The sequence below is a fragment of the Phyllostomus discolor genome, chromosome 6 (assembly GCF_004126475.2).
Source record: "Phyllostomus discolor isolate MPI-MPIP mPhyDis1 chromosome 6, mPhyDis1.pri.v3, whole genome shotgun sequence".
Taxonomy (NCBI): domain Eukaryota; kingdom Metazoa; phylum Chordata; class Mammalia; order Chiroptera; family Phyllostomidae; genus Phyllostomus; species Phyllostomus discolor.
Window position 1 is genome coordinate 117,348,956 of NC_040908.2, and position 26,908 is coordinate 117,375,863.

Below are 26,908 nucleotides of genomic sequence, written 5' to 3' on the forward strand. Positions count from 1 at the left end.
CCAAAGGGTTGCAGGTTCAATTCCCGGTCAGGGTTTTGGGCCAGGTCCCCAGTAGAGGGTGTACGAGAGGCAACCACACATTGATGTTTCTCTCCCTCTCTTTCTCCTTCCCTTTCTCTTTCTCTAAAAATAAATAAGTAAAATCTTTTTTTTTTAAAAAAGGAAGGTCTGCTGTAGTTCCGCAAGGGCTCTGGATGGGGATTGTTTGCTTGTTTGTTTCTAGAACTTGACATAAGTTCTTTGTCTTCACCATTGTATCTTGGTTGCCTTATAGGAGCCCCATAAATATTTGCTAAAAACTCTAGCTGTGAAAGCTCAACCAGGAATGAAGCCTTTTAAGATTTTTGTAGATTTTTTTTTTTCTGGATATACCTCACCTCCAGATGTATAGATGTGATGTTCTATAAGGCTTAGCTGGCTTGGTTATAACAATAGCCATTGTCTATCAAGTGCCCACTATGTCCCCACTCCTTTAAGTGTTTAATGTACATTATTTTAAATGTATATTAATTTAAAAACAACCCCATGAAAATTACCTTATATTTATAATGGGTGAGAGAGCTGGGGTTTATCCATGTGTTGTGGTTTTCCACCCTGTGCCTGGCATTGCGGTGGGCGGAAGGAACGTGGTGGTAAACCCGACAGTCTGCTGCAAAGATTTTACAGCCTGGGTGGGGAATCAGCCAGGTAGATTTTACAGCCTGGGTGGGGAATCAGCCAGGTAAACAGGAGCTGTAGTATTGTGCTTTCCACCCTACGTTGCAGTAAGTACAGGAGCACTTACACTTCCAGGAGACCAGAAGGGGCACCTAATCCTTCCTTGCATAATCTAATCAATGACCTGAAGAACAATAGAAGTTCCTTGAGTGCAGGAGGGAGTAGAGCGTATCAGGGAGTCGGTGTAGCCACGTCCTGGACTAAAACGTCCGTCTTCCTAGCCCTTCCCCCTGGTCACACTGCTGTCTCTCTGGTCAGCAGTTTATGTGACACGAAACATCTAGTATGACCAAACTTCTAATCCAAAGGGCTTGGCTCAAGTCTTTTATCGCTTCCTAGGAACATAATCTCAGGCCTCAATTCCCTGATCTATAAATCGAGGGTACTGTGGAGGTCTTGGGAATGCTGTGAAAAATACAATGATATGTGGAAAGTACTTTGAGAATAGTAGTTATATAGATAATAGTATGGCATTTATGAAATTTTGCTTTAAAATTTAAATCTAACTGTAGCTCATTTGACACCTCAGACATGATCTTGATATTTTGTAAATCCAGTTCAACTTTCTGAATGTAAGTATGTTTACATTCATTGGTGGAGAGAAGGGATTGTCTTTTAAGGAATGCTACAGTCACTTGTCTGTTCTTTCAAATACTAAACCAATTTTCAGAGTTCATATTTTTTATGTAAGTTCACTAAGTTGTTACTGGGGATAGATATTGTTTCAGAAACCATATCATGTTAGAAATGTTTCATAGTAGAGATTGTTCTTTTGTAGTAAAACAGCTTATTTGAATTTGAAACAGGTGGGGCTTTATTGATCTTGAATCGATAGGAATACACTTCTTTCAAAGCAATGTTAACTTTACAGACCAGAAGGGATTGGCAAGAAGTATTCAAAGTGATGAAAAGCAAGGACCTACAACCAACATTACTCTAATCGGCAGAGCTATCATTTAGAATCCAAGGATGTACAAAGAGCTTCCCAGATAAGAAAAAGCTAAAGTAGTTCATTACTACCAAGCCAGTATTACATAAAATGTTAAAAGGTTTTCTTTAAAAAGAAGAATTTTAAAAAGATAAAAAATATGAATAATAAAATGGTAATAAATACATATCAGTGATTGAATCTAAAAAAACCCAAAAACAAAATAAATGAGCAAGCATAGCAGAAACCGAATCATAGTTACAGAAAACTTTTTGATGGTTGCCGGATGGGAGGGGGTTAGGGGTGTGGGTGAAAAGGTGAAGGGATTAAGAGGTATAAATTGGTAGTTACAGAAGAGTCACAAAGATGTTAAATGCAGCATGGGGAATGTAGTCAGTAATTTTGTGTTAACTACAGGGTCTGGCAGAAGCAACGCCTGAGTGTGGCTGGAAGGGTAATAATATGGGTGTAATAATTTATAGTTTTAATTCGAACATTTCACCTAAAATGTCACATGTTGTGCTTGAGTGTGAAATGGTTATGTTACAGAATTACATGCTTATGATTTTGTAATAAAAAAGAAATGTTTCTCTCCCTCTATTTCTCCCTCCCTTCCCCTCTCTCCAAAAATCGATCAATCAATTAATCTTTGGTTGGGGGGGGCATATTTGTGCTGAACCCTGTATGGTGTCAGGTGGGCATGAGATTTTATTAAGATGATCACTTCAGCTGTGTAATGTCTGATCACTGAGCTGTACACCTGAAACTAATAATATTGTAGATCAACTGAATTGAAAAATAAAAAATTATTTTAAAAAATACACCTCTTTCCCTATGGGAGTTTTTAAAGACAGCGATCCTAAAGAACATGGGATTTCTTGGTTAAATTTTTAAAAATCTTCATCTTGCTGTGCATTGTTTCATGTCTCCAAGGAGCAGTGCTTATTTTGTAGCTTGGAAACTAGTCTTGTAAGTACAGAGGTGGAAATAAAATGTTTGCTATTTGTAATCATCTGAGTGCAAGGATGGAGATAGCTTTTAAAAAGTCATCAGGATTTGGTACTCATTTTGCATTTTCTAACACTTCTTGTTATTCTGCCAAACTACTAAGAGATATTAATTGTAAATTGATGTTTAGAGATTGTAAGAGATTGAAAGAAATGTTTAGTCATAAACATTTGATTTATACATCCAGAGTCTTTTAACTATTTTATGCGATGATTTAAAGATGAATTCTGTTTGTTATGTAAGCTTTTAAAAAATTGTAATATATGTAAGTTTGTATTTTTAGAACACTTTTTTTTAAATGCTACTTATTGCCACCATGTTGACTCAGGATTGCTACAGTGTGTGTTCCCGGGAGGGGCTCTTTTGCCCTGCCACATCACTTCTCTAGAAATGTGGCTTAATATTTATCTGATTTTAAATCAGCTTTGGTCTCATCTGTATTTGATATGGTTCATAAATATATGAAAAGATTTTTCATAGCAAATGAATAAATGAAATGCCATATGATATGGTTGAAAAAGAAAAAGACTTCTAGAGTTAGACCTGAGTTCATGTCCTGTGTTTTTGCAGGCCACTTAAACTCTGATATTCAGTTTCCTTCTCAGTGAAATTAGATTAATTGCAGTTCACATTGTAAGGATTCCATGAGCTCCAGGAAGAAAACATCTAGTACACTGCACATAGAAAGTGTTGTTTGTAATCTTTTCCATGAAAGAGTCCATAATTTCCTGACAAATGTCTAAAGTGGTCCTTGAGGATTGTGGGCACAAAGAGGTCCAGAGAGGAAACACTGGAACATAGAGCATTTTGCCCAGGGCTAGCAAGTTTCCATTTTTGTTTGTTCAGTAAGTCAGATTTCCCATGGCTAGTTGAGTTACATCTTGTTCTGTGCAATTTGGAACAATTGCTACGGTGCAAGGGTGGTAAACTAACTTAACAATGGTGGCAGTCAGCTGATGTATAGTCATGGGGTCAGTGTAATTGTAACACAAGGCAGAATCTTTGTGGAAAGGAAATGGTTCAGAAGTAGAATGATTCAGGGCTCTTTTGTAAGAGAGACATTAGAGATGGTAAAGAGAAAGAAAAATAGCACTTTACAGGTATGGCTGGCTAGTACAGGGTCTTTTTGCCTTTTGTTGCACTGGATCCCCACACAAGATCACGCTTTCCAGAACCCGCTCAAGCCACCAAAACTTTCAAGCTGTGATATATAATCTGCAGCCCCTAATTTCTTCAGTTACTTTGGGAATGATTTACTTCGAGCCCCTTTCCAGAGCATCTTCTTCCTGGTATCAGGTTCTTAGGAGGCAGCATTAGCTATCAAAACTTTGCCTAAGAGTGTAGGGAGGGGCTTAGCCGGATGGAGAGTTATGTATAGGCTACTATGAGACCTGATATATTGTGCTAGCCCTGAAACAGTTAACTTTCCTCTTGACTCAGTCTTCATTTCTAACAGCTACCATTTCCATATGAAGTTTTGATATTGCTGTTAAAAATGAGGCAGCCTTTTTTGAATTTTTTCTGAGATGGATTGTTAGGGGTCTCTGTCTTTCACACACATACCTCTCTCCAAAAGAGACGAAAGAAAAGAAAAACAATACTTTTGTGTACATGTATAGCATATTTCTAGAAGGATTTAAAAGGAACAGGTAATGTGGTTCCTGTGGAAGGGTATACTGGGTAGCAGTGCACAGGTAGAGGAAGGTGGGCTAATTTAATTGTATCTATATTATATAGATATATATAATATATATTATATAGATATATAATGTATATATCTATATATATCCTTTAGTATCTTTGGAATTCTGTATCTTATCAGTGTAATTCTGTAGTCATGTATTATCTATTCAAAAACTTTAAACTTTAAATTAGTAATTCGAGCCCTCAAAACAACTATTTTACCTGTGTGCCACTCTCTATTTTCTTGTCCACAGGCAGATTTTTTTTTCTGATGATACAAAAAATACTTGTCCATTTTATAAAACAATAGGAAAATAAAGCATAGTTGGGAGAAGGCACTAAAAAGCCCCTGAACACCTCTATCCAGAAAACCACTGTGCTTTGGTTTTCTCCTGTATATAGTTTCTAAATGGTTGACATTATATACCTTCTTACCATTTTATATTTCAATAGGTATGGGATATTTCATTGATTAGATATACAGTATTGTTTAAAATTCTTCTACCATTGAATAATTAAGCAGTTACTGAGTTATTTACCATAATAGTCCAATGAATATGAGGAGGCATTGAGCATTTCATTTCTGTTGAAGATGCTTCTTAGAATTACTTCTCAGCATAAAGCTACTGATTGAAATATTTGACCATATGTGACTTTTAAAACATAGTACAATTTTACTTTCCAAAAGAATCGTATTAGCTTAAACCACTATCAGAGTGTGAGCGAACCTCTTTCATTATAACCACCCCAGTACTGGGTGCTATTTTAAAAATTTATGACCAGTTTATTAGGTGTAAAATGATAAAATGCTTTGACATGATTTTTATATTGCCGTTATTCTCCTTATCCTGTATTTGTCTTGGGGTTTTGTTTACTACAGGGATCTGCAAAGACTTGGAGAACTTCAGTCTGAATTGGCAGGAGTCGCTGACTTCTCTGCTACCTATCTTCGGTGTCAGCTTCTTCTCATCAAGGTTGGTCCGCACCCGTTATGCCGTGTGATGCTGAGAGAGTACTTTAACAGACCTGGAAGTGTTCGTGGCCATAACTTGAAAAATATATGGTCTTCTGCAGCCACTTAGCAATGGAGAATTATGTACTCTGTGGTATAATGATACTTAACGCTAATTAAAGAGTTGTTAACTCATATGGGAATTTGAATTTTTTAAATTTGGTAGAATTCTTTCATCATGTACTTGGAGCAGATCAAATACACAGCCATTTTCTTTATAGGGTACCAAGGATTTTCATTGTTTTTCTCATTTAATCAGCAACGAACTTATATGAACTTTTATTTTTTAGTACTAATTTCACTTTGTCAAAGTAAAATTAGTTAAAGGTTGATTTAACTAAAGGTTGACCTTAAAAGGGCCAACTTGCTGGCATTTCACACTAGTCAGATTATTTATATAATCACAAAAAATTGGTACCCAAGAACCTGTTTCAGTTTACTGAGTTGAAAACCAATTAAACTAGTTCAGTAGCTTTCAGTGCAGAGCTTAGCTATAAATTTAGGCTTAGGATTTGGAAGAGCCCTTTTTATTTGGTAAGCCTTTATCTTGTCTTTAGTTCCAAATGTTGTTAGTCTTCAAAATGATTATAATGCTGTTTGTTCAGTCCGAATAAATGGAAGTGAGAAACTATTTCCCATTGTAATGTACGAGCATAGGGTTTTGCAAGTGTGTGTATACATGTGAAGGTGCGCGCGTACACCAAAGTAAGTTGGGATTTACACAGCCCTTGTTCAGCAAGATGGATTTTTTTCAAATGTATATACTTGCATAACCACCACCACATTCAAGATACAGCACATTTTCATTACCGCCAAAAAGTTCCTTTATACCCCTTTGCAAAGTTGTTTAGCTTTTCCAAGCTTCTGTGAAACAGGGCTAATAATAGCTCTACCCAAGGAAGGACTGGGTAACAAGCAGTGTGTGTGAGTGCCCTTCGCCTAGGGTGTGTGCCTGGTGAGTGCTGTGTCACTCTTGGTCTCTTCCCTTCTGTGGCTTGCTGTCTTATTCATAGAACACAAGAAGGCCTTTGAAAAGAATCTACTTTTCTAGAGTAGGAAATGAGAAGAGATTACTCCTAAAAGGAACAATGTTGTTTACTCAGTGTCATGGAGTGGCAGGGTAGGTAAGGGACCCGGGCCTAGAACCCGAGGCAGGCAGGCAGGTGTTTGGGAATCAGGGAGGAGCTACCCCAGTAGTGGCGCATCTACTGCCCAGCAGAGTCTGTGGCCAGTACTGATCTTTATGAAGACTAATATAACAACATCACAAAATACAGTGTAATGTTATATACCAAAAAAGCATGCAAAATTACTTCAGCCTTCTGACTGTAGCTATATAAAAATAAGCATTTGAGAAATGACTGGAAGCAAATATTCAAAAACAATAACTCTTATAAGATAGTGTTTTTGGGGTGTTTAAAGATTTCTGTATCTATAGTCTAGACCTGCCACTGTCTAATATGATAGTCATCAGGCACATGTGACTATTGCGCTCCTGAAATATTAGTTCAAATTGGGCTGTGCTACAAATGCAAAATGCACACTGGATTTCTTAGACTTTGTATGAAAAAAACATATACACTATCTCAGTAATTTTAAAATATTAATGGCATAGTGAAATGATATTGTCTTGGATATACTTGGTTAAATAAACTGTATTGTTGAAATTAATCTCACCTTTTTCTTTTTACTTTTAAAAATGTGGCTACTAGAAAATGTTAAATTATATACATGACTTGTTTTATATTTCTGTTGGACAGTGTTAGTCTAGGTTTTTTGTAATGTCATTGAATTATGTCTGTAATTAAGAAGGACTGTGGAAATTAGAAACTATAACAGAGGTGTAGACAAGAGATGAGAGATGGGGCCATATGGATGGATAGAAGTAGAGAGAAATAGTAGGTTAAATCTGTGGCTTTAAGTGATCATTTTGAATGTAGGAAGCTTGAGAGAGGGTGAAATCTAGGAAAGCTGTGCCAGTAAAATGATGGGGCTGTTCAAAGAATAGTGAGCATGGGGAAAAGAAAAAAGAACCACAGTCAGGCAGGAAGGGTCTAGGCAGTCAGGGTAGTGCAGTGGCTGTGGTAACACAGAGGGCCCAGCCTCAGAAGCTGGTTTGCCTAGACATTCTGGTGAGACCTTCATGGCTCCTGCACTCTGCTTGAAAGCACTAATCTGGGACAGAGGGCATTTGGGCTAGGAATTGGATTGAATGGGGAGGAGTTTAGTTCTCACAAACCATTTGTGTGGTTTCTCGGCTTAACAGGATAAGACTAAAGGGAAATCCTGATCATGGTAGATTTTCAAAACAAAATAAACATGTAAATCTTAAGTGATATTGCCAGTCTTTGTGATGTCTGTGTTCTCTCCTCTCCTGCTTTGTCTGTGCAGGCCTTACAGGAAAAGCTGTGGAATGTGGCTGCCCCTTTGTATGTGAAGCAGAGTGATTTGGCCTCGGCAGCCGCAAAACAAGTAAGCTGTTTTGCAGTCTTCTCTTCAGTAGATCTCTGTGCTGAAATTGTCTCATTCACGTCAGAGCCAGAGGCCTTCACGTGGCTCCATGTCTGCAGTGACCTCCCCAGTTTCAGCCTGTCGTAACAAGTCAGTGATATGAGAAGCAGCATAAAATTAGGGGTCACAGCCCTGGCTTTAGAGTCAAGGGACCTGGGACCTAGTCCCAGGTGTGCCCCTAGTTTTCTGGGTAATATGGAACAGGTCATTTAACCTCCTTGGATTTTTTTCCTCTGTAGAATATGGCAGTTCAATTAAATGATTTCTAAGGTTCTTTTGTGTTCTAAAATATTATCAGCTTGTATTTCAGATATACTAAAATCCAATAAATACTCTCATGAATCTTTTATCTGAAAATGTAGTTGAACTAATTTTCAGGTGGTTTATCTTTTTAGCCTGTACTAAATGAATGTTAAAGGCTCTTATATTTCCCTACAGTTCACTAAGTAACATTTCATTTTATTTGATTTGAGTTTATTTCTTTCTAGCTTTAAGCAATTTCCCTTCATTCTTAGGTATTGGGATTTAGTGAACTTTCTGGCTCACCTCTTTTCGATAGTGAGTCTGTACATAACCACATGATTATGACCCACGAGAAAGTTGCATTACAGTTCACTAAATGATTTCAACTTTATTTTAATTAACCTTCAAGTTTATTTTAATTAACTTTCACATAATCCCATTAGGTAGGAATAAGTATTAAGCCCATTTTATAGGTGAAACAGTTAAAGCTCAACAAAGTTAAATTCCTAGATCTCTAGGTAGTAGAGTCAGTGATCTGAGCCCAGATCCTCTGATACCCAGAATTTATTCTGCTTGATCTTTCATCTGCTCTCAACTCTCTTTCAGACCTGCTATGTGGCTTATTGTAGGGGAGTAGAACTTAACCACTGGAGTCCCAAAATGGGCCATGTTTGGAGGGAGAGGATTAGGGAACTATAGTCTGGAAGAAAGAGAGGAAGGAATTTACAACTGCTTTGTGCCAGATACTGTGTTAAGCTCTTTCACATTTAATCCTTTAAATTTTACAATGTTGGTACTGCTTCTTCCCTGTGTACAGATAGAGAATCTGAGGTACCATGTGATTAAATATCTTGTCTTAGTGTCAGTTGTAGGAAAGCCTGGAATGATTTCTTTGATTCTTCAAAGGAAGGCAGGCACAGAAGGAGAAGAGAAGCATCATTTGGAGGAGAATAGCTGATTTGGCTAGAATAGAACAAGAACTTAAGATACACTGGGCTTGCGCTGAGATCATAGACCTTGTTTTCTGCCCTTATCCCAAAGTTTAGGCCCCTAGTACAGGCCACCTGGATGACTAACAGGTGGTTCTTGGTTCTGGATGCTAAATCTTTGAGGACTTACCTTGGGGATTGGGTTTCCATATATTCATCTGTTCCCACAGCACAGTAAGTTTGGTTTAGGGTGACAAGCAGTGCTTCACAATTTATCGGTGATTAAATTGTCATATTGTCACATCATCAACTAAGATGATTTTATTACCAGAAGAAGGTCTTTTGTTTTTCAATTGACAAAATAATTTATTTTATTTTATTTTAAGATTTTTAAATATATTTTATTGATTATGCTATTACAGTTGTCCCATTTCCCCCTTCACTCCCCTCCACCCTGTACACCCCCTCCCACCCACATCCCCCGCTTTAGTTCATGTCCATGTGTCATACTTATAAGTTCTTTAGCTTCTACATTTCTCATACTATTCTTACCCTCCCACTATCTATTTTCAACCTACCAGCTATGCTACTTATTCTCTGTACCTTTTCCCTCTCTCTCCTCCTCCTACTCCCCTGTTGCTAACCCTCCATGTGATCTCCATTTCTGTGGTTCTGTTCCTGTTCTAGTTGTTTGCTTAGTTTGTTTTTGTTTTTGTTTTAGGTGTGGTTGTTAATAATTGTGAGTTTGCTGTCCCTTTACTATACATGTTTTTTTTTTCTTTTCTTTTCTTAGATAAGTCCCTTTAGCATTTCATAAAATAAGGGCTTGGTGATGATGAACTTCTTTAACTTGACCTTACCTGAGAACACTTTATCTGCCCTTCCATTCTAAATGAAAGCTTTGCTGGATAGAGTAATCTGGGATATAGGTCCTTGTCTTTCATGACTTGGAATATTTCTTTCCAGCCCCTTCTTGCCTGTAAGGTCTCTTTTGAGAAATCAGCTGACAGTCTGATGGGAACTCCTTTGTAGGTGACTGTCCCCTTATGCTGCTTCTAGGATTCTCTCTTTCATTTTTACCTTGGCTAATGTAATTATGATGTGCCTTGGTGTGTTTCTTCTTGGGTCGAACTTCTTTGGTACTCTCTGAGCTTCCTGGACTTCCTGGAAGTCTGTTTCTTTGCCAGAATGGGAAAGTTCTCCTTTATTATTTGTTCAAATAAGTTTTCCACTGGTTGCTCTTCCTCTTCCCCTTCTGGTACCCTTATAATTCATATGTTGGAACATTTAAAGATGTCCTGGAGGTTCTTAAGCTTCTCCTCTTTTTTTTTTTTTTGAATTCTTATTTCTCCATTCTTTTCTGTTTGGTTGTTTCTTTCTTCCTTCTGATCCACTCTATTGTCTTGAGTCCCAGTTTCCTTTCCATCACTATTGGTTCCCTGTGCATTTTCCTTCATTTCTTTTATCCTAACCTGCATTTGTTCATCTAATTTGTGACCAGAAACAACCAATTCTGTGAGCTTCCTGATCACCAGTGTTTTGAACTGTGCATCTGATAGGTTGGCTATCTCTTAGTCACTTAAAAGGATGAGTTCTGGGGCATTGATTTGTTCTGTTTGAGCCATCTCTCTTTTTTTTTTTTGGTATGGTCACTCCTGTTATGGTGAGGGGCGGAGCCTTAGGTGTTCACCGGGGCTGGGCACCCCAGTTGCTAGATTGTGACGTTGTATGTGGGGGCGGGGTCGAGAGGGAATGATGGCAGTAGCTCCATTCTCTGAGGGACCTCAGTCCCTTCCCTGGGATCCTGGGTTGCGCACTCTGCCCTGCTCCATAACACTGCCTCACTGGGTCTGCCAGCTGCCACTTGCGTACTGAGGGTCCACCCACTGCGATCTGTGTGCTCCAGATGCCTTACTCACCCCTGGATTCCTTATGCGCCCAACTGTCTCTGCTCGCTGAGCTGCGACCTGCACCTGGCTGCTTGTCTCTGCCCCTCCTACCAGTCTGGATGAATGGGTCTACTTCAACTTCTTGGCTGTCCGACTTCCATTCAGATAAATTTTCTGTCAGTTCTGGATGTTATTCTGCCTCTGAATTGTTGTTGTTCCAATTTTGGTTGTGTGTGGAGGTACGGTGCATCCACCTATGCCTCCATCTCGGCCAGAAGTCTTATTTTCTTTTTTGCAAGGAATACTATACATTTCTCTCAACACTTATATTAATTTCTCTCAAATTATATTAGTTTCTCTCAACATAGGCACTTACAAATCTCAGTTCAGGGTCTGGCCAGTGTGTCAGTGGGTTGGAGTGTCATCCCGTACACCCAGGTTGGGGGTTTGATTCCCAGTCTGGGTGTGTATGGGAGGCAACCAATCAATGTTTCTCTGTCACAGTGATGTTTTTCTCTCTCTTTCTCTTTCTGTCTCTCTAAAATGAATACACATTTTTTTTTTAAAATCTCAGTTCAGAGTTTCACCTACAATTCTATGCTGCTCTCAAGGAGGCATTGATATTTTCACTGATCATTCATTACCTTTTCTTTGCAGATCATGGAAGAGACCTACAAAATGGAGTTCATGTACAGTGGTGTGGAGAATAAGCAGGTCGTGATTATACATCACATGAGGCTACAGGCCAAAGCCTTGCAGCTTATAGTAACGGCGCGAACGACTCGAGGGTAAGACGTGCAGCTCACCCAAAGGGGTGGCGTGGAAAGATTAGCTAAGGGATGTTAGTATTAATTTTTCAGAACTCCAAGTTCTGTTCTTAGATCATAGGAGATCCCTGGAAAAACACTCCAGTGGCTTTTTGTTGACAGCACGACATGGGACTTCATCTGGAAACGTGGGCATTCTGTGTGGTCCTTGATAAATTTCTTTAAGAATTTAGTATCAGAATTTAGAATTTTTCTCTTCTGAAGGGACTAGTAAACTCCAAGGCATTAAAGACAAATTAATAGAATCTACCATACAGTGAGACCACCTTATTTCAAACCCTGACCTCTCCACTTACTGGTTGTTTGAGTACGGACAGGGTTTTAAACCTCTCTGTTGCCTCGTTTCCCTGTCTATAGAATGAGAGTGATGAAAGCATGTGTCTCATGGGTTGCTGTGAAGAATGAATTGGATAATACATGTAAAAGCACTTAGCATGGTACCTGGTACATAGTAAGAACTCAGTGTAATGGGAGCTTTTAGGCTTTCTGATAATGAGAATCACCATATTTCATCATTTCAAAAATGCACATTTTTTAACTCCTCTGAAATCTATTGCTGTGCCATAGTTTGATTGATTGAAAGTGGGTTTATTGTTATTGTTTCATAAAATAAAGATGCATCTTATGAATGATGGCATCACAGATTTACTACAGGACAGCATTTATGGGACTCGGTGCTGGGTTGAAGATATATCTGACACGCAGTTCAGCAGGCGTGTCCGCCCACACGTGGCATAGAGAAACAAGTACAGGTGATTAGGTACGCACTGAAGATACTAGGTCAGAAAACTTTCTGAATATTATTTTATTACTTCACTTATCTTGATAGCACCCTGATTAACTCAAGTAGCACTTTAACCTTAGAGATATCCACATATTCACTTAACGGATGTTTAATCCCTACTGAATCACAGCTGAGGCAAATGATGGGTACTTGAGATGGCATCTGTACTTTTTATCAATATTTAAAGAAAGTAGATGTATTTTCCAGTTTATATATGATTACTATGAAAACTTAAACATTGCAGATTAAGTGAAGGTTCTCTGGCAATCCACCTCTCCTAGAACCACCAACAGGCCTTCCCCAAGCCAGATAAACACGTGTAGATTATAAATGTGTGTGTATTAACATAAGACAAATTGTAAAATACATTGCTGCTCTGCCTCCTTTTCTTTTCATCCAACAATGTATTTCATCTTTCCATATCATTGTATAAAGATTCTAATATGTTTGTTCTTACTCATGTTATATTATTTTGTATTTTCCATTTGTATGCTATTTTTCTTTCTTGATTTTTGGATGCATTGATCATTTTCTTCTTCCCAGGGGTTTCAAATTTCTGTACCTAGCCCTGGCTGGCGTGGCTCAGTGGATTGAGCACGGGCTGCGAACCAAAGTGTCTCAGGTTCGATTCCCAGTCAGGGCACATGCCTGGGTTGCAGGCCATGACCCCCAGCAACCACACATTGATGTTACTCTCTCTCTCTCTTTCTCCCTCCCTTCCCTCTCTAAAGATAAATAAATAAAATCTTAAAAAAAAAAGTTCTGTACCTAATTCTGACCTATGCAAGTGAGAGGTGGATCAGAGTGACAGGCACTGTGGTGCCTCATTGAATGGTTCAGATATCAGCTCCACCATTTGTACACTTTGTGACCTTGGATAAATTATATAAACCTTCTGCATCTCAATTGGTTCCTCATAAGTTAGACTGGGATAATAGTAGTACCTGCCTCTCCCTCATGGGGTTATTATAAGGATTACTGAATTTTATACATAAAACCTTTAAAATACTTCCTAGCACATTCAGAGTAAATATTTGATAAAAGTTAGTTCATGTTTGTTGTTTAAATATTATTTTCACACATATATATTTTATCCTCACTTGAGGACATGCTTAGAGAGGGGAAGGAAGGGGGAGAAAAAGGGAGAGAAACGCTGATGTGAGAGAGAAATATCGATTGGTTGCCTCTGGCACACCCTGCTGTGGGACACAACCTGCAACCCAGGCATGTGCCCTGACTGGGAATTGAACTGGAGACCTTTTGGTCAACAGGATGACACTCCAACCAACTGAGCCACACAGGCCAAAGCCACTTCATATTTTTAATTAACATACTGAACTTATCTTACCAGCATAAGAAAATTAAAAAGAATTTATGATCGCCTCTATCACAATCACCTTGGATCAGAATGAGAAGTTTAAGCGTGCTTTTTAAAATCATCTTATACTATTTAATTTAGATTTAGTTTCAGCTTATTGTGTTTTTATAATTCAGCTCTTATTTTAGGAATCCTTTCTTAAAATGTGCATTAATTCTTACACATATATTATCAACATTATTTAGCTCCAATTTGCCATCCACTGTTCCTTTTGTTCCACATTTAACTTTTTAAATTTCTTGTTGAAATTCACTGTTTATTTGACTGGAACACGTTCTCCAGCAGTGTTTTTCAGAACTCTGTAAGTATTGCTTTTTGCCTTTTAGTATTTAATGCTACAGTTAGGGTATCTGATGTCAGTCTGATTCTCTTTCCTTTGTATACAGCTTATTTTTCCTGGCTCAGGGCTGTGAACTTTTCTTTTTCTCTTTAGAATTCAGAAATTTTACCAGGACATATTTAGGTATGTGTTTCCTTGTATTCTTACTGACTTTATTGGGACTTTGAAGTCTCCACTCTGGTTTTCAGCTCAGGGTTTTGTTTCCCCTCTATTATTTCTTTAATCACTAGTTCTTCCATCCAGTGCAGCCTCTCATACTAGATATTGTATCTTCTGCCTCTGTTTTCCCTATGTCTTATCTTTTCTGTCATAATTTCTTGTTTGTTTTTGTACTCTATATTCTGAGTAAATTCCTCAATATGCTGTTTTAATTAACCATTTCAGTTTTCATCGTTTTTCATTCTAGTGTTCTTTGAATATTGATTTCCTCCCTTATCTGAAGGGAATAGTTCCAGGACCCCTAGTGGGTGCCCAAAACCACAGATAATATTGAACTCTATGTATGCTGTGTTTCTTCCTGTACACATATTCCTCTTCACTTAAGAGAAGCTCTTTATTTCTTCTTTTTGACATATTCGAATTGTCAGCATCACTGCTCTTATGCTTTGGGGCCACTATTAAATAAAATAAAAATTACTTAAACACAGACACTATGTAATACATCAGCAGTCAGTCTGCTAACTGATATGGCCGTTGACAAATGGGTGCATGGCATATACAGTGTAGGTACATGTGGGGGGAGGCTCTGCCCACAGAGCCCTCCCCCGGCAGCCACGGATGAGAATAACTCTACCAAGACACGATCTGCTTGGGGAGGAAAGGTGGCCAGTCTCTCAAAGGAGAAGGGCCTTGAACCTGTTCCTCAGTGGGCTTTTATTTGGTTTAATTCACACAGGAATACAGGTAAAGCTCATCAGTCATTGTCAGGCAGTAAGGATCAAACAATAGATAATATTCAAAGAACTATGAGGGCTTACTCTGAGTCAGGGTCAGTTAGCTAAAGGGCCATAAAACTTTGGGGAACAAACTCAAGCTTAGTCTCTTATCATTTACATTGAGGGCATTCTTAGCAAAACAGGTTTCATAGGATTTTATTTATTCTTTCTGAGTCCTGATTGCCTGCCCCCACAACCTGCCCTTTCCAGTATAGGGTCACACCCATCTCCGGCATTGTTTCAGGCTTAAGTCAGGTGGGGATGTGGGCAACCAAGAGATTAGGAGACTCTTTACAGATAGAATGAGGACTCAGGCTATGACAAAGCCCAGGGTGAGGGTCCATTACTCTTTTTCTATATCCTCCCAAGTCTTTCCCTCAGGGCCCCTTCAAGACCCGTGCCTGTCTTAGGTCATCCCTCCCTTGAGGAAATTTACTCGCCATTGACTAACCAGTCATCTGTCTGGGGCCATTCAGGGTGAAATAAAGGGGGCAGAGGCGGTGCCCCTGCCTGGAGGATAAGCTTTATCTCCTTAGTGGCTTCTGGTCCCAAGGTCTCTTACTCAGCCTTAGCCCTGGGGGGTTACAGCTTCTGAAACCAAGCAGGGCGGTTCCCAACAGGTACTGGCCAGGGGGCTGATTCATGTCCCCACTGTGGTGGCATGAGATTTATTGTGCTTCAGAATGGTGTGCATTTTGACACTTATGAGTTGTTTATTTCTGGAATATTCCATTTAATATTTTCAGACCGCTGTTGACCACAGGTAACTGAGACTGCAGAAAGTGAAAACATGAACAAAGAGGGGCTGGTATGCTGGTTATTTCCAGTGTGCTTTATTCTGCCTGCCTTTTTGGTAGCAGTCTCTCTTGCTTTATCAATGAAGTACCCTTTCAAATCTCTTAAATCTCACCGTGGTTACTTATTTGAAATTTTGTTAAAGGTTTCTCTGCTCTCTTGCCTTGACTTCATCTCTATGAAGTCTGCTTAATCTCCTTTACAGCTCCTGATTATCCTCATGATATCTGGTACTTTTCCATTTGTCTTTGCATACTTACACATGAAAGCCTAGACTAGTTTAAATTGATAATTGACGTAGGCTTTCCCAACAGTTGTAGGTCAGTGCGTGATCTCTCCTAATCGGCCTCACTCTTCCACTGCGTTCCTTCCTCATGCAGGGGAAAAGTGGGAGTTTTCAGTGGTAGAGGCCCACTTTATGTATCATGTAGGTGAGGCTGCCTGCTCTGTTTGGGGGCTTGGGCAGAGTTCCCCAAATGTTTTTGTATTTTACTGTTCAGAATTTCTCCAAGCCACTTCTGTGTATGCAGGCTGCAAAATGACACGGCTTGGCCAAATTGCTTACCTGTCAGTCCGCACTTAGCTGGAATTCTTCTATCCAGCCTTCACAATCCTGGAGGTCTGTGGTGGGGTAGCCTCACTGTTAAGTTTCAGTTGCACTCTGGTAGTTTGTCAGAGAAAGCTTCAAGTGTTACCTGTTTAGGAAACTAACTTAAATGAGTGTCCCTTATAAAGTAAGTTTTTATTTACCATTTCTCATTTATTCGTTCAACAAACATTTGTTGAATAACTGCTTATGTCAGGTAATACATAGTAAACAATACAAAGTTCCTACCCTCATGGGACTTACATTTTAGTAGAAAGACTTAAGTAGGTTGTTGAGAACATGGGCATTGTTCTCTTACATAGTTTTTTATAAAGAAGAGTATTTGTTTTTCTTCAATGGAACTTTACTCCTACAATAAATAATGTATTGATATGTATAATAATATAAAAATGGGAAGTTTTATGCAGAGATTAAAAGAAATGAAAGAAAATGCACAAAGGTCAAAAGGAGAAATCTGTTTTGTGATTAGTAACTTACAGTGGCCTAGCATGTTACCTGGATTATTTATGTATACAACAAGTTTTTACTGTAATAAAATATTGTTAACTACTATGAGGCTGAAGAAGTCAAGACCAAAAAAAGAACATAGTGCGTATTTGTGGGAAAAATAGTAACAAAAGCTTTTCTCTTATTGCATGAGAATTTGACCTTTGGTTAACTTTCTAGATCTGTTCCTTGGAAACCTGGTTGTGTCAACTATGTTAGGTAGCACTGCTGTGATAAAAATGGTCTCTGACAAAACTGCACTAGACTAGAAGGAACTATAATTACCTGATGCAGACCCCATTCCTTTGGGCCTCATTGAGTGCAGTGATTCTTATAACTGAGCATATCCCTTGTGGGGACCCTGGAAGGTGTGCCTGTGGGTTGTTTCCAGACATATTAACAGCTATGGAGTGTGAAGCTTCTAAGCCAGAAAGATCTCCACACTCGCCTGATATAGATCTCATCTCCTTGCACCCAGCCTGTCAGCTGCAGAGTCAAAGCTCCCAGACAGCTCTGTGGGAGGGCCGCTGAATGGACTCCTGCAAGGACTCCCACAGAGGAGGACTGTGACATGCACTATCTGCAAGCTGTGCTCCTGTCCTGTATTCCAGTGAATCTGGTGCCAAGTGTGGCCTGTGATGGTCTTTGATTTGGAATGCCGTTGAGCCTAATGGGCCCTGTCGTATTTTAATGAATCTTGGGATCCAGGCAAATTTTTCCTCCAGGTTCATTAGCAGTCCTGTATTTCCCTTAAAGATGACTTTTACAGTGTCATATGCTCACTCTCCTTTCATGTAGGCTCAGGAGTCTGGGACTTTGGTCCTCACTCCAGTTTGTAGATTTCACAAGCAAATAACTTCTGTTTTGTTTTCTACAGAGTTGACCCCTTATTTGGGATGTGTGAAAAATTTTTACAGGAAGTGGATTTTTTTCAGAGGTAAGTATTTCATTCATCTCTTTTCTAGCTTATTAAATCTTGGTCATGGCCCTGGCGGGTGTGGCTCAGTTGGTAGGAGTATCATCCCATAGACTGAAGGGTTTGGTTTGATTCCTGGTCAGGGCATATGCCTAGGTTGTGGGTTTGATACCCAGTTTGGGCACATGCAAGAGGCAACCAATGGATGTTTCTGTTGCATATCAATATTTCCTCCTCTCTCTCTCCCTCCCTCCCCCTTCTCTTTAAAATAAATAAGCATGTTCTCAGATGGAGATAAAGAATAAATAAAAATATATCTTAAAAATCTTGGTTATGCAGAGACTGTTACTCACAGAGCCATAAGAGTGATCACAAGCCAGAGTTCTGGGGTTAGCTCATGAAATTAAGCTATTATCTGTGGCAGTGTGTCCTAATTTGTGTGTTTTCTTTAGTGGTATATAAACCTCTTTAACCTTAGTTTCAAACCTAAACATAGAGCAACAGAATGATAAAACCATCAGGAATCATTTGGATTCAGCACTCAGCCAGACCACAAAAAGACAAGTGATATGTGGGAAAACTCATAAACTCTTGTTGAAAAGTCACAACTTGTCTGTTCTTAAACCACTGTTTTTAAATTTGTATATTTCTCTGTAATCTATAAAAAAATTGTTCCTAATAACTTTATTTTGTAGAATAGTTTTCTCAGAGTTGTGTATGCTACAAATCAGTTAAAACAGATGCAGCAGATGAAGGGAGGGCTTGGCGAAAAAGTGGGAGTTCAGGCAGTGACCAAACCTGCAGTGTCCTGGCTGTGTGATACCGGGAAGAAATTTATAGGACTTTAAAGTACTCCATTACGCCCTGGCTGGTGTAGCTCAGTGGATTGAGCACGGGCTGTGAACCAAAGTATTGCAGGTTCGATTCCCTGCCAGGGCACATGCCAGGGTTGCAGGCCATGGCCCCCAGCAACCGCACATTCATGTTTCTCTCCCTCTCTCTCTCTCTCTCTCTTTCTCTCTCTCTCTCTCTCCCCCTCCCTCCCTTCCCTCTCTAAAAATAAATTTTTTTAATTAATAAAAAAAATAAAGTACTCCATTACATCTGATACTTCATTCTGCCACCCTTTGTCCCTGTCACCATGAACTTGACCAAGCCGAGCTTACATGACTACACTGCTCAATTCTGCTTTCATTTGGGTGATGATAGCTTCCCATAGGGCTAGGGCTAGGTTGCAGTGCCACTCTTCCAGTAGATGCCTACCACCAATAGGTGCCATTCTGTAGCAAATGAAGAGTCTAGCTTGCTTCTCTGAGATCCTGCCTTCAAATGTGCACTAAGCTCATGCCTTTTGGTTTTCACTTCTTTAAGGTAGTCTGTTTTTGCAGTGGGTTGAAGAGATTTTTGGAAAGATGACAGCTCTGAATTGCTAAAGTTCCTCATCTATTTAGAGCTGCACACGTTTTCTTAATTTAGCCTATGAGTCCCTACACTGATGTCACCACCCTAGTGAAATATATTTTGACTACCCTTCCAAAAGGCAGAAGTACAGTGGAGTCAGTTGGAGCTGGGAGTAAGTTACTTAACTTTTTTAAGCCTTGATGAAACATCATCCTCTCTGAGTCTCAGTGTTCCTGTTGCTTCAATATAAGCTCCATTAAGACAGGCAGTTTTGGCATCTGGCTTGTTCTATCTGTCTGTCTGTCTACCTCTACCTCTCTCGAGCATGCCAGTACCTTTCCTCACCTACTTCCCCAGGCGTGTTTTTCTTGCATCTCTCTCCCAAGCTCAAAGGGCCCTACTTTTGCCTCTGTAACATTTTTCCTGAGTCCATTCCTTCTACAACTCACTTCTTCTACCTCTGTGACTTTCTAAATAAATTTTCTCTTATTTTTTTAAAAAATGAGCTTATCTTTCAGTTACTGTTATGTCCCCAGTGTCTAGAATAGTACTTAGTAAATCCTAAAGACATATTTGTTAAATTAATTAATGAATTTATAATATCAAAGAAAATTCTAACAGTTCACAGGATTGCTGGGAAGATTAAGATAATATAAAATGCTTGGGAATATACCTGGCCATAATGGGTATTCAGTAAGTGAGGCTATTAATGATGATCATGTCACTGAGGCTGCCTCAGTTGGGAACCATGAACTCCTCCAGTTCACTACTTTTTCTGCCTTGGGGCTTGGCAGGTGTTTGAGGCTCAGCCTGTGGGAAATGAATGCATAGTCATTTGCTTCTGTTTGTTCCTCCAGGTGTTTCATCGCTGATTTACCCCACCTGCAGGATAGTTTTGTGGACAAACTTCTTGACCTCATGCCTCGGCTCATGACTTCCAAACCTGCAGAAGTGGTCAAAATTCTACAGACCATGCTGCGGCAGAGTACCTTCCTGCATCTCCCCCTTCCAGAGCAGGTCGGGGTCTTTGTCATACCCCTTCAGGTGAAATCTGGCCAGACAGAGCTGCTCCCCTGAATAGTCTTTCATCTGGGGAGCAGCTGGGCTAGGGGCCTTTCCTCTGATTGGCTCCCACATCCCCGCCTATTGAATAAGGAGACAGAAAGGCAAAGGTCATGTTTTGTTATGCAGAGATGGCCTGGCTTTAGAATCAGTATATTTCCTTCTTGTTTACAGATCCACAAGGCCTCGGCCACCATCATTGAACCAGCGGGCGAGTCAGACAACCCTTTGCGGTTTACGTCCGGGCTGGTGGTGGCCCTGGATGTCGATGCAACCCTGGAACATGTGCAGGACCCCCAGAACACTGTGAAGGTCCAGGTGGGTCAGGGTCTGGCCCCACAGAGCTTCTGCACTGACTTTGTGTTGAACTTCGCATTTAACTTTAGCACCCCTTTGATCTCTACCTGAGGTATGGGAAGTGGGAATGGAGAAGAAATGAGCCTTTAGAAAAGAACCTACGCTTGAAGCCCAGCTTTACTTCTGAGTGCGGTCAGGAGCAAGTTACCTTAAACTCCAAACCTCAGATTCTACAGCTAACAAACAGGAATAATTGACATTGAAATGAGATGATGTAAATAAAGTCCCTGGATCCCAGTAAGGGTTCACTAAATGATTATGTGAAGTTAAAGCCCTTTCTGTTCTGATTATGTGAAGTTAAAAGCTGGTCTTTTCAGGGCTCCCAGCAAGCTACAACAAACAAGTCCTTTGCAGGCTGTTGTGGGGTCAGCCTGGTGAACAAAATTTATATATGGGGAAAATGTAATCACTAGGGAGTATTTTTTTTCCAAGTTAGAGACAAGTTTATTAGAGACTCGAGAGCTGTGCAGATACCAATCAGTTTATATAGTCTGCAGTTAAGCCCACCAGAGCACTACCCATTTATCCATCCACCCATTCTTCCTTCCATCCATGTAATAATGTTTACTCCATTGTGCATGCTAAGTGCTTGTGTCTCAAAGGTAATTATGTCAGAATTCCTGCCTTCAGGATGTTCAGTTTCAAGGAGAGACAGACGAATGGTTCTAGCCAAGAACCTAGAAGCGTAGCGATAAAATTACTTTTCCTCCCCTACAGGGTTATTTCTAATTTTTGACTAGTATAAAACATTTGTAATGTACTTGAAAATACTCTGCAGAGGCACTTCATTTGGAGAGTGTGGTGGAGACCGAGGGGCAAAAAGGCTTTGTGGAGATGCTGGTGCACAGTGAGGTCTAAAAGGATGAGTAAGAGCAAAGAATAAGGGTAAAGGGAGACATTCCAGGCAGGAAGGATATGAATAAAAATCAGGATGCAAGCACTGGCTGTAAGTCTAATCAGAGGACAGAAAAATAGCCTGGAGCAGGCAAGGGAGGCTCCCTGGAAGAGATAAGGATGAATCAGGCCTTAAAGATGGTACTATTTGCCTCTGGTGACAGTAGAGGGAAAAAACCTCTGGCTTCCCAGCAGGAATTATAAATCATGAGACCTACAGAGAACTAATTCTGAGCTGGCTGTAAAGTTGTGCTGCTGTTGGATTTTTGTTTTTGGGATTTGCACCCCACCACCCACCCTGCTCAATATACATACATGTTAGTGGGTTTTCACCCTAGCTGCACTTCACAGTTAGTCACGCAGCATTAACAAGTACTAATGTATAGGCCTCAGCCTATACCAGGTAAATCAGAATCCTAAGAGAAGGGCACCCCATGGGGGCCAGGTTTTGTTGTTTATTTCTTTCTGAGATCATAGGTGATGCCAATGTACAGCCATGATTGAGAACTACTGTTTTACACTGTTCCTGAAAAAGAGTTCACTGACCAACTGAGCATAAATAAAATTGTAGAGAGATTATTTAAGGGTCATCTGCTGGACTCTACTCAGAAATCTCCTCCAAAACAGCTCCACTACACGCATGGCCAAAACTGTTTGGAAGCTTCTACAGTCAGGGAGATGGGAAGCTGATGCCTGGTCAGAGGCAGCTCTCCGTTGATTGGAAAATGCTTTCCAGTCCATTATGCTAAGTGAAACAAGCCAGGCAGTGAAAGACAAATACCACATGATATCACCTTTAACAGGAATCTAAACAACAAAACAAAACAAAACAAAAAACTAGCAAAATATAACCAAAGACACTGAAATAGGGGATAGTCTCACAGTGGCCAGAGGGGAGAGAAGAGGGAATTTCAGGGGGGAATGGGTAGGGATTACAGGAACAAATTTGGAGGACACATGGACAAAAACCAGGGGTGGGGGGTAATGGGGGGAAGGGGGGAGGGTTGGGTGGAGGGGCTGGAACGGGAGTAGGGGGGAGAAAACTGTACTTGAACAATGATTGAAAAAAAAAATTAAAAAAAAAAAAAAAAAGAAAGAAAATGCTTTCCAGTCCAGCCGCTGGCACCTGAACAATGCTCCTATTCTGGAGAGTGCTTTCGGTGTTAGGGATATAGCGGTGAGCATGAGGTTACGTCAAGATTATATTATCTGTTAAAATAAGGTGTGTCAGCTCTTTAAAGCAGAATGTACAGGCCGGGTGGCTTGGTTAGTTGGAGTATTGTCCTGTACATCAAAGGTTGTGGGATTGCCTTCCAGCTAAGATGGAGGTGTAGGTGGACACACTTCACCTCACAGAACCATAAGAAGGATCACAACTTATCTCAAAACAAAATGCAACCAGAACTGCCAGAAAATTGAACTGTATGGAAGTTTGACAACCAAGGATTTGAAGAAGAAACATTCATCTAGACAGGTAGGAGGGGCAGAAACAGGGAGCTGGGGTGGAGGGTACACTGTGTGGTGGCAGTAAGGAGGCAGTGGCAGCCGGTGGAACAGGCAGTCCCATATTTACCTGTGGCAGATAAAAACTAGGAGGGATACCTGGGGAGCAAGCCATCCCAGCTCCAGGCCAAACTGCACAGCCCAGGGTTCCAGCACCGGGAAAATAAAGCCTCATAATTTCTGGCTGTAAAAGAAAGTGGGAGTTGGGTGGGTGGAAGAAACTGCCAGTCTCTGGAGAGTCCATTTAAGGGACTTACAAGCTCCCTGGAATGTAGGCAAACCCACCCACTCTGGGATTCAGTACCAGGGCAGCAGCTGGAAGGGTGCCAGTTGCACACAGGAAGTGACTGGAAATGGGGCAAGAACCAAGCACTTATTGTGCCCTCTCTGACCCCTCCCCCACATACAGCACCACAAAGCAGCAAACCAGGTTGTCCCACCCTGGCAAAAACCTCAGGCTCCTCCCCTTACAACATAACAGGTGCACCAAGACAGCTCTACCCAATACACAGAAACAAGCACAGGGGGGCTGCCAAATTGAGGAGACAAATATGGCCCAAGTGAAAGAACAGAACAAGACCACAGAAAAAGAACTAAACAAAATGGAGAGTCAACCTATCAGATGTAGAGTTCAAAACACTGGTGACAAGGATGCTTAGCGATCTCATTGAGTATGGCAAACACATATGGGAAGAAATGAAGTCTACACTAAGTGAAATAAAATCCATAGGAAACCAAGAAATGAAGTCAACCAGTACAGAATGAAGAAAATTTTAAAGAATGAGAGAATATGAAGACTCTGGAACATTTCCAAAATGCCAACATCGGAATCATAGAGATACCAGAAGGAGAAGAGGAAAAGCAAGAAATTGAAAATGTATTTGACAAAATAATGCAAAAAACTTACTGATTTGGCAAAGGAAATAGATATACAAGTCCAGGAAGCACAGAGAGTCCCAAACAAGTTGACCTAAAAAGGACACAACCAAGACACATCGTAATTAAACTACCAAGGTTAAAGATACAGAGAGAATCTTAAAAGCAGCGAGAGAAAGAAGAGTTACCCACAAAGGAGTTTCCATAGACTGTTAGCTGATTTCTCAAAAGAAGCTTTGCTGGCAAGAAGTATTCAAAGTAATGAAAAGCAGGGACCTACAACCAAGATTACTCTGTCCAGCAAAGCTATCATTTAGAATGGAAGGGCAGATAAAGTGCCTCCCAGAAAAGGTCAAGTAAAGGAGTTCATCATCACCAAGCCCTTATTATATGAAATGTTAAAGGGACTTATCTAAGAAAAAGAAGATCAAAACTGTGATGAGTAAAATGACAACAAACAACTATCAACAACTGAATCTTAAAAAACAAAAACAAATTAAGCAAATAACTAGAACAGGAACAGAATCACAGAAATGGAGATCACAGGCAGGGTTATCAGTGGGTAGGGGGAGGGGGGGAGAGTGGGGGGAAAATACAAGGATTAAGAAGCATAATATGTATGTACAAAATAGTGTGACATTAAGAATAGTATAGGAAATGGAGAAGCCAAAGAACTTATATGCATGACCCATGGACTTGAACTAAGGGTGGGGGGGTGTTGCTGGAGGGAAGATGGGTACCACACAGAGGAGGGCAAAGGGGAAAAACAATTGGGACAACTGTTATAGCATAATCAACAAAATGTAATTTTTTAAAAAAAGGGTGTGGGTTCAGTCCTTGGTCAGGGCACATATGGGAGGCATTCCATTGAAGTTTCTCTCTCTCCCTTTCTCTCTAAAATCAATAAACATATCCTCAGATGAGGATTTTTTTTTTTTAAAGGAGAATGTATAAGAATTTCATTCAATAGCACTTTGGTTAGCCCAAATCAGGCCTACTAAATTATACCTGGTGATAGAGGAGGTGTACTTTTTTTTTTTTTTTTAAGTTTTTCTGAGGTTCAGAATATAATTCATACTGGCCACTTTCTTCCTTTACCTACATGGGCCACAGATTTCTAAGCTGTACTTGGGGAGAATGAAGGAAGGCTTCCAGTGACCATTTCACAGAGGGGTCAGGGCCTTTCATCAGGGCAGTTTGCTGAGAACTCTGAGAGGTTCTGCTATCTTTATCATTTTCTTCGACAGGCTCATTAGTTTCAGCCCCCCCCGTCCCTCCTTAAGAAATGAAGCCCAAGTATTGTCTTTAAAGATAACAAGAATCAGGAAGCTGGGATACTTGCACCTTTCCGCTGTAGTATACAGATTTGGGGCCTGGAGATAGAGTGGTGAAGAGCAGCTTTACAAAAGAGGGTAGAATGGGGGGTGGGGGGGGGATGTAGCTAAGATCTGAGAGGTGAAATGAGATTATGGGGCAGGGGCTCTGAGACATGCCTCCCAGAGTTCAAATTGGAAGACCCATTCACTTCCCTGCTTTGCCCTTATAATATATTTACGTGATACAGGTTCTATGTGGTTCTAGGATGAGCTTCATTTATTCACTCCGTGTTTTTGCACACTGCAGTATAACAGACCCTCTCTGCAGAAAGCTGTGAGGGCCCCTGAGATGCTGAGGGAAGAAGTCCGTGGCAGTTTATGAGATTCAAAGAACTGATCAGTGATTTGAGCAGACCCTGCATTGAGCATTGTCTCTGCAGAAAGAGGGATGATGAGCTTCCTAACTGCTAATAATCCAGTACAGCGAATACAGTTACAAATCACTCTTAACACTGGTGGACGGCCATGGGTACTGGGCCATGACGTGACTCAGAGCCAGGGAAGGGGAGAGTCATCCTGATGCGGCGCCTGGGAAGGCTTTTGACATCAGGATTAATATTTTTACCAATGCTTGTACTTTCTAGAGACACTTCATCACCATGCTGTTCACCCCTCTGGTTCACCAGCTGAACTCAGGAAATGTGTACCACACACTGGACTGTGCCGGGGCTGGGCCTAATGATGCCAGCAGCATTGCCCTCCCATCAGGGAACAGTCTTTTGTGAAAGCTCTTGTCACCTTTCTTTTCCCCTTGGTGAGGGGTTCACAACAGATGTCACCAGCCATTTTGTTGAAAGCTCATGGTTCTTTTTGCCTCTTCTCATTTATGTCACCTCTTAGGTCTTATATCCAGATGGCCAGGCTCAGATGATCCACCCCAAGCCCGCAGACTTCCGGAATCCTGGCCCAGGGCGGCACCGGCTCATCACTCAGGTGTATCTCTCACACAGTGCCTGGACAGGTAAGGAGTCAGTGGGCCAGGGTGGGCAGGAAAATATGCTCCCGGGGTCACACCCACCCCTAAGCATTTGGGTTTTTTGCATGGTTGAATCAGGGCTGCTGAGGGTTGTCCTTGGTTGCTAAGGGAGCTTAAAATTTCAAACTAGGTACATTTAGTTTGCAGCATTGCTTTGATTGCAAGAGGCACAAGATTTCCTCAGAAGATAATGCAGATTATAAAAGAATAAAGTCTCATGGAAAGAGCTCTGGGGCTGGATGCCAGGATTCTTATCTTCCTGTCCTAACTCTGCCCTTGATTTGCTGCATGACCTTGGACCAGCCGCTCTCCCTTCTGAAAATGCTTCCTCGCCTTCCATATGAAGATGATAATTCTCAGCCTACTAGTCAGTTCTGAGGATTGCTGTGTCTGAAAATTAAACAATTTTGTGTTTCTTACCAAAAATGTGAAATCATTCTCTTTGTATATGAACAATTCAGTTCCTTCCCCCAAA

General features: G+C 40.5%; 1 protein-coding gene across 1 annotated transcript in view; it reads left to right on the top strand.

The window, feature by feature from the left end:
- The window catches only part of INTS4 (integrator complex subunit 4), a 104,844-nt gene that overhangs the window by 72,517 nt on the left and 5,419 nt on the right, over positions 1–26,908 (top strand). Inside the window, exons 16-22 of the mRNA XM_028515359.2 lie at positions 5,217–5,310; positions 7,740–7,820; positions 11,578–11,708; positions 17,950–18,009; positions 20,247–20,406; positions 20,626–20,769; positions 26,298–26,418. Coding sequence (XP_028371160.1) covers positions 5,217–5,310; positions 7,740–7,820; positions 11,578–11,708; positions 17,950–18,009; positions 20,247–20,406; positions 20,626–20,769; positions 26,298–26,418 — 791 coding nt within the window. The remainder of the gene's footprint in view (positions 1–5,216; positions 5,311–7,739; positions 7,821–11,577; positions 11,709–17,949; positions 18,010–20,246; positions 20,407–20,625; positions 20,770–26,297; positions 26,419–26,908) is intronic.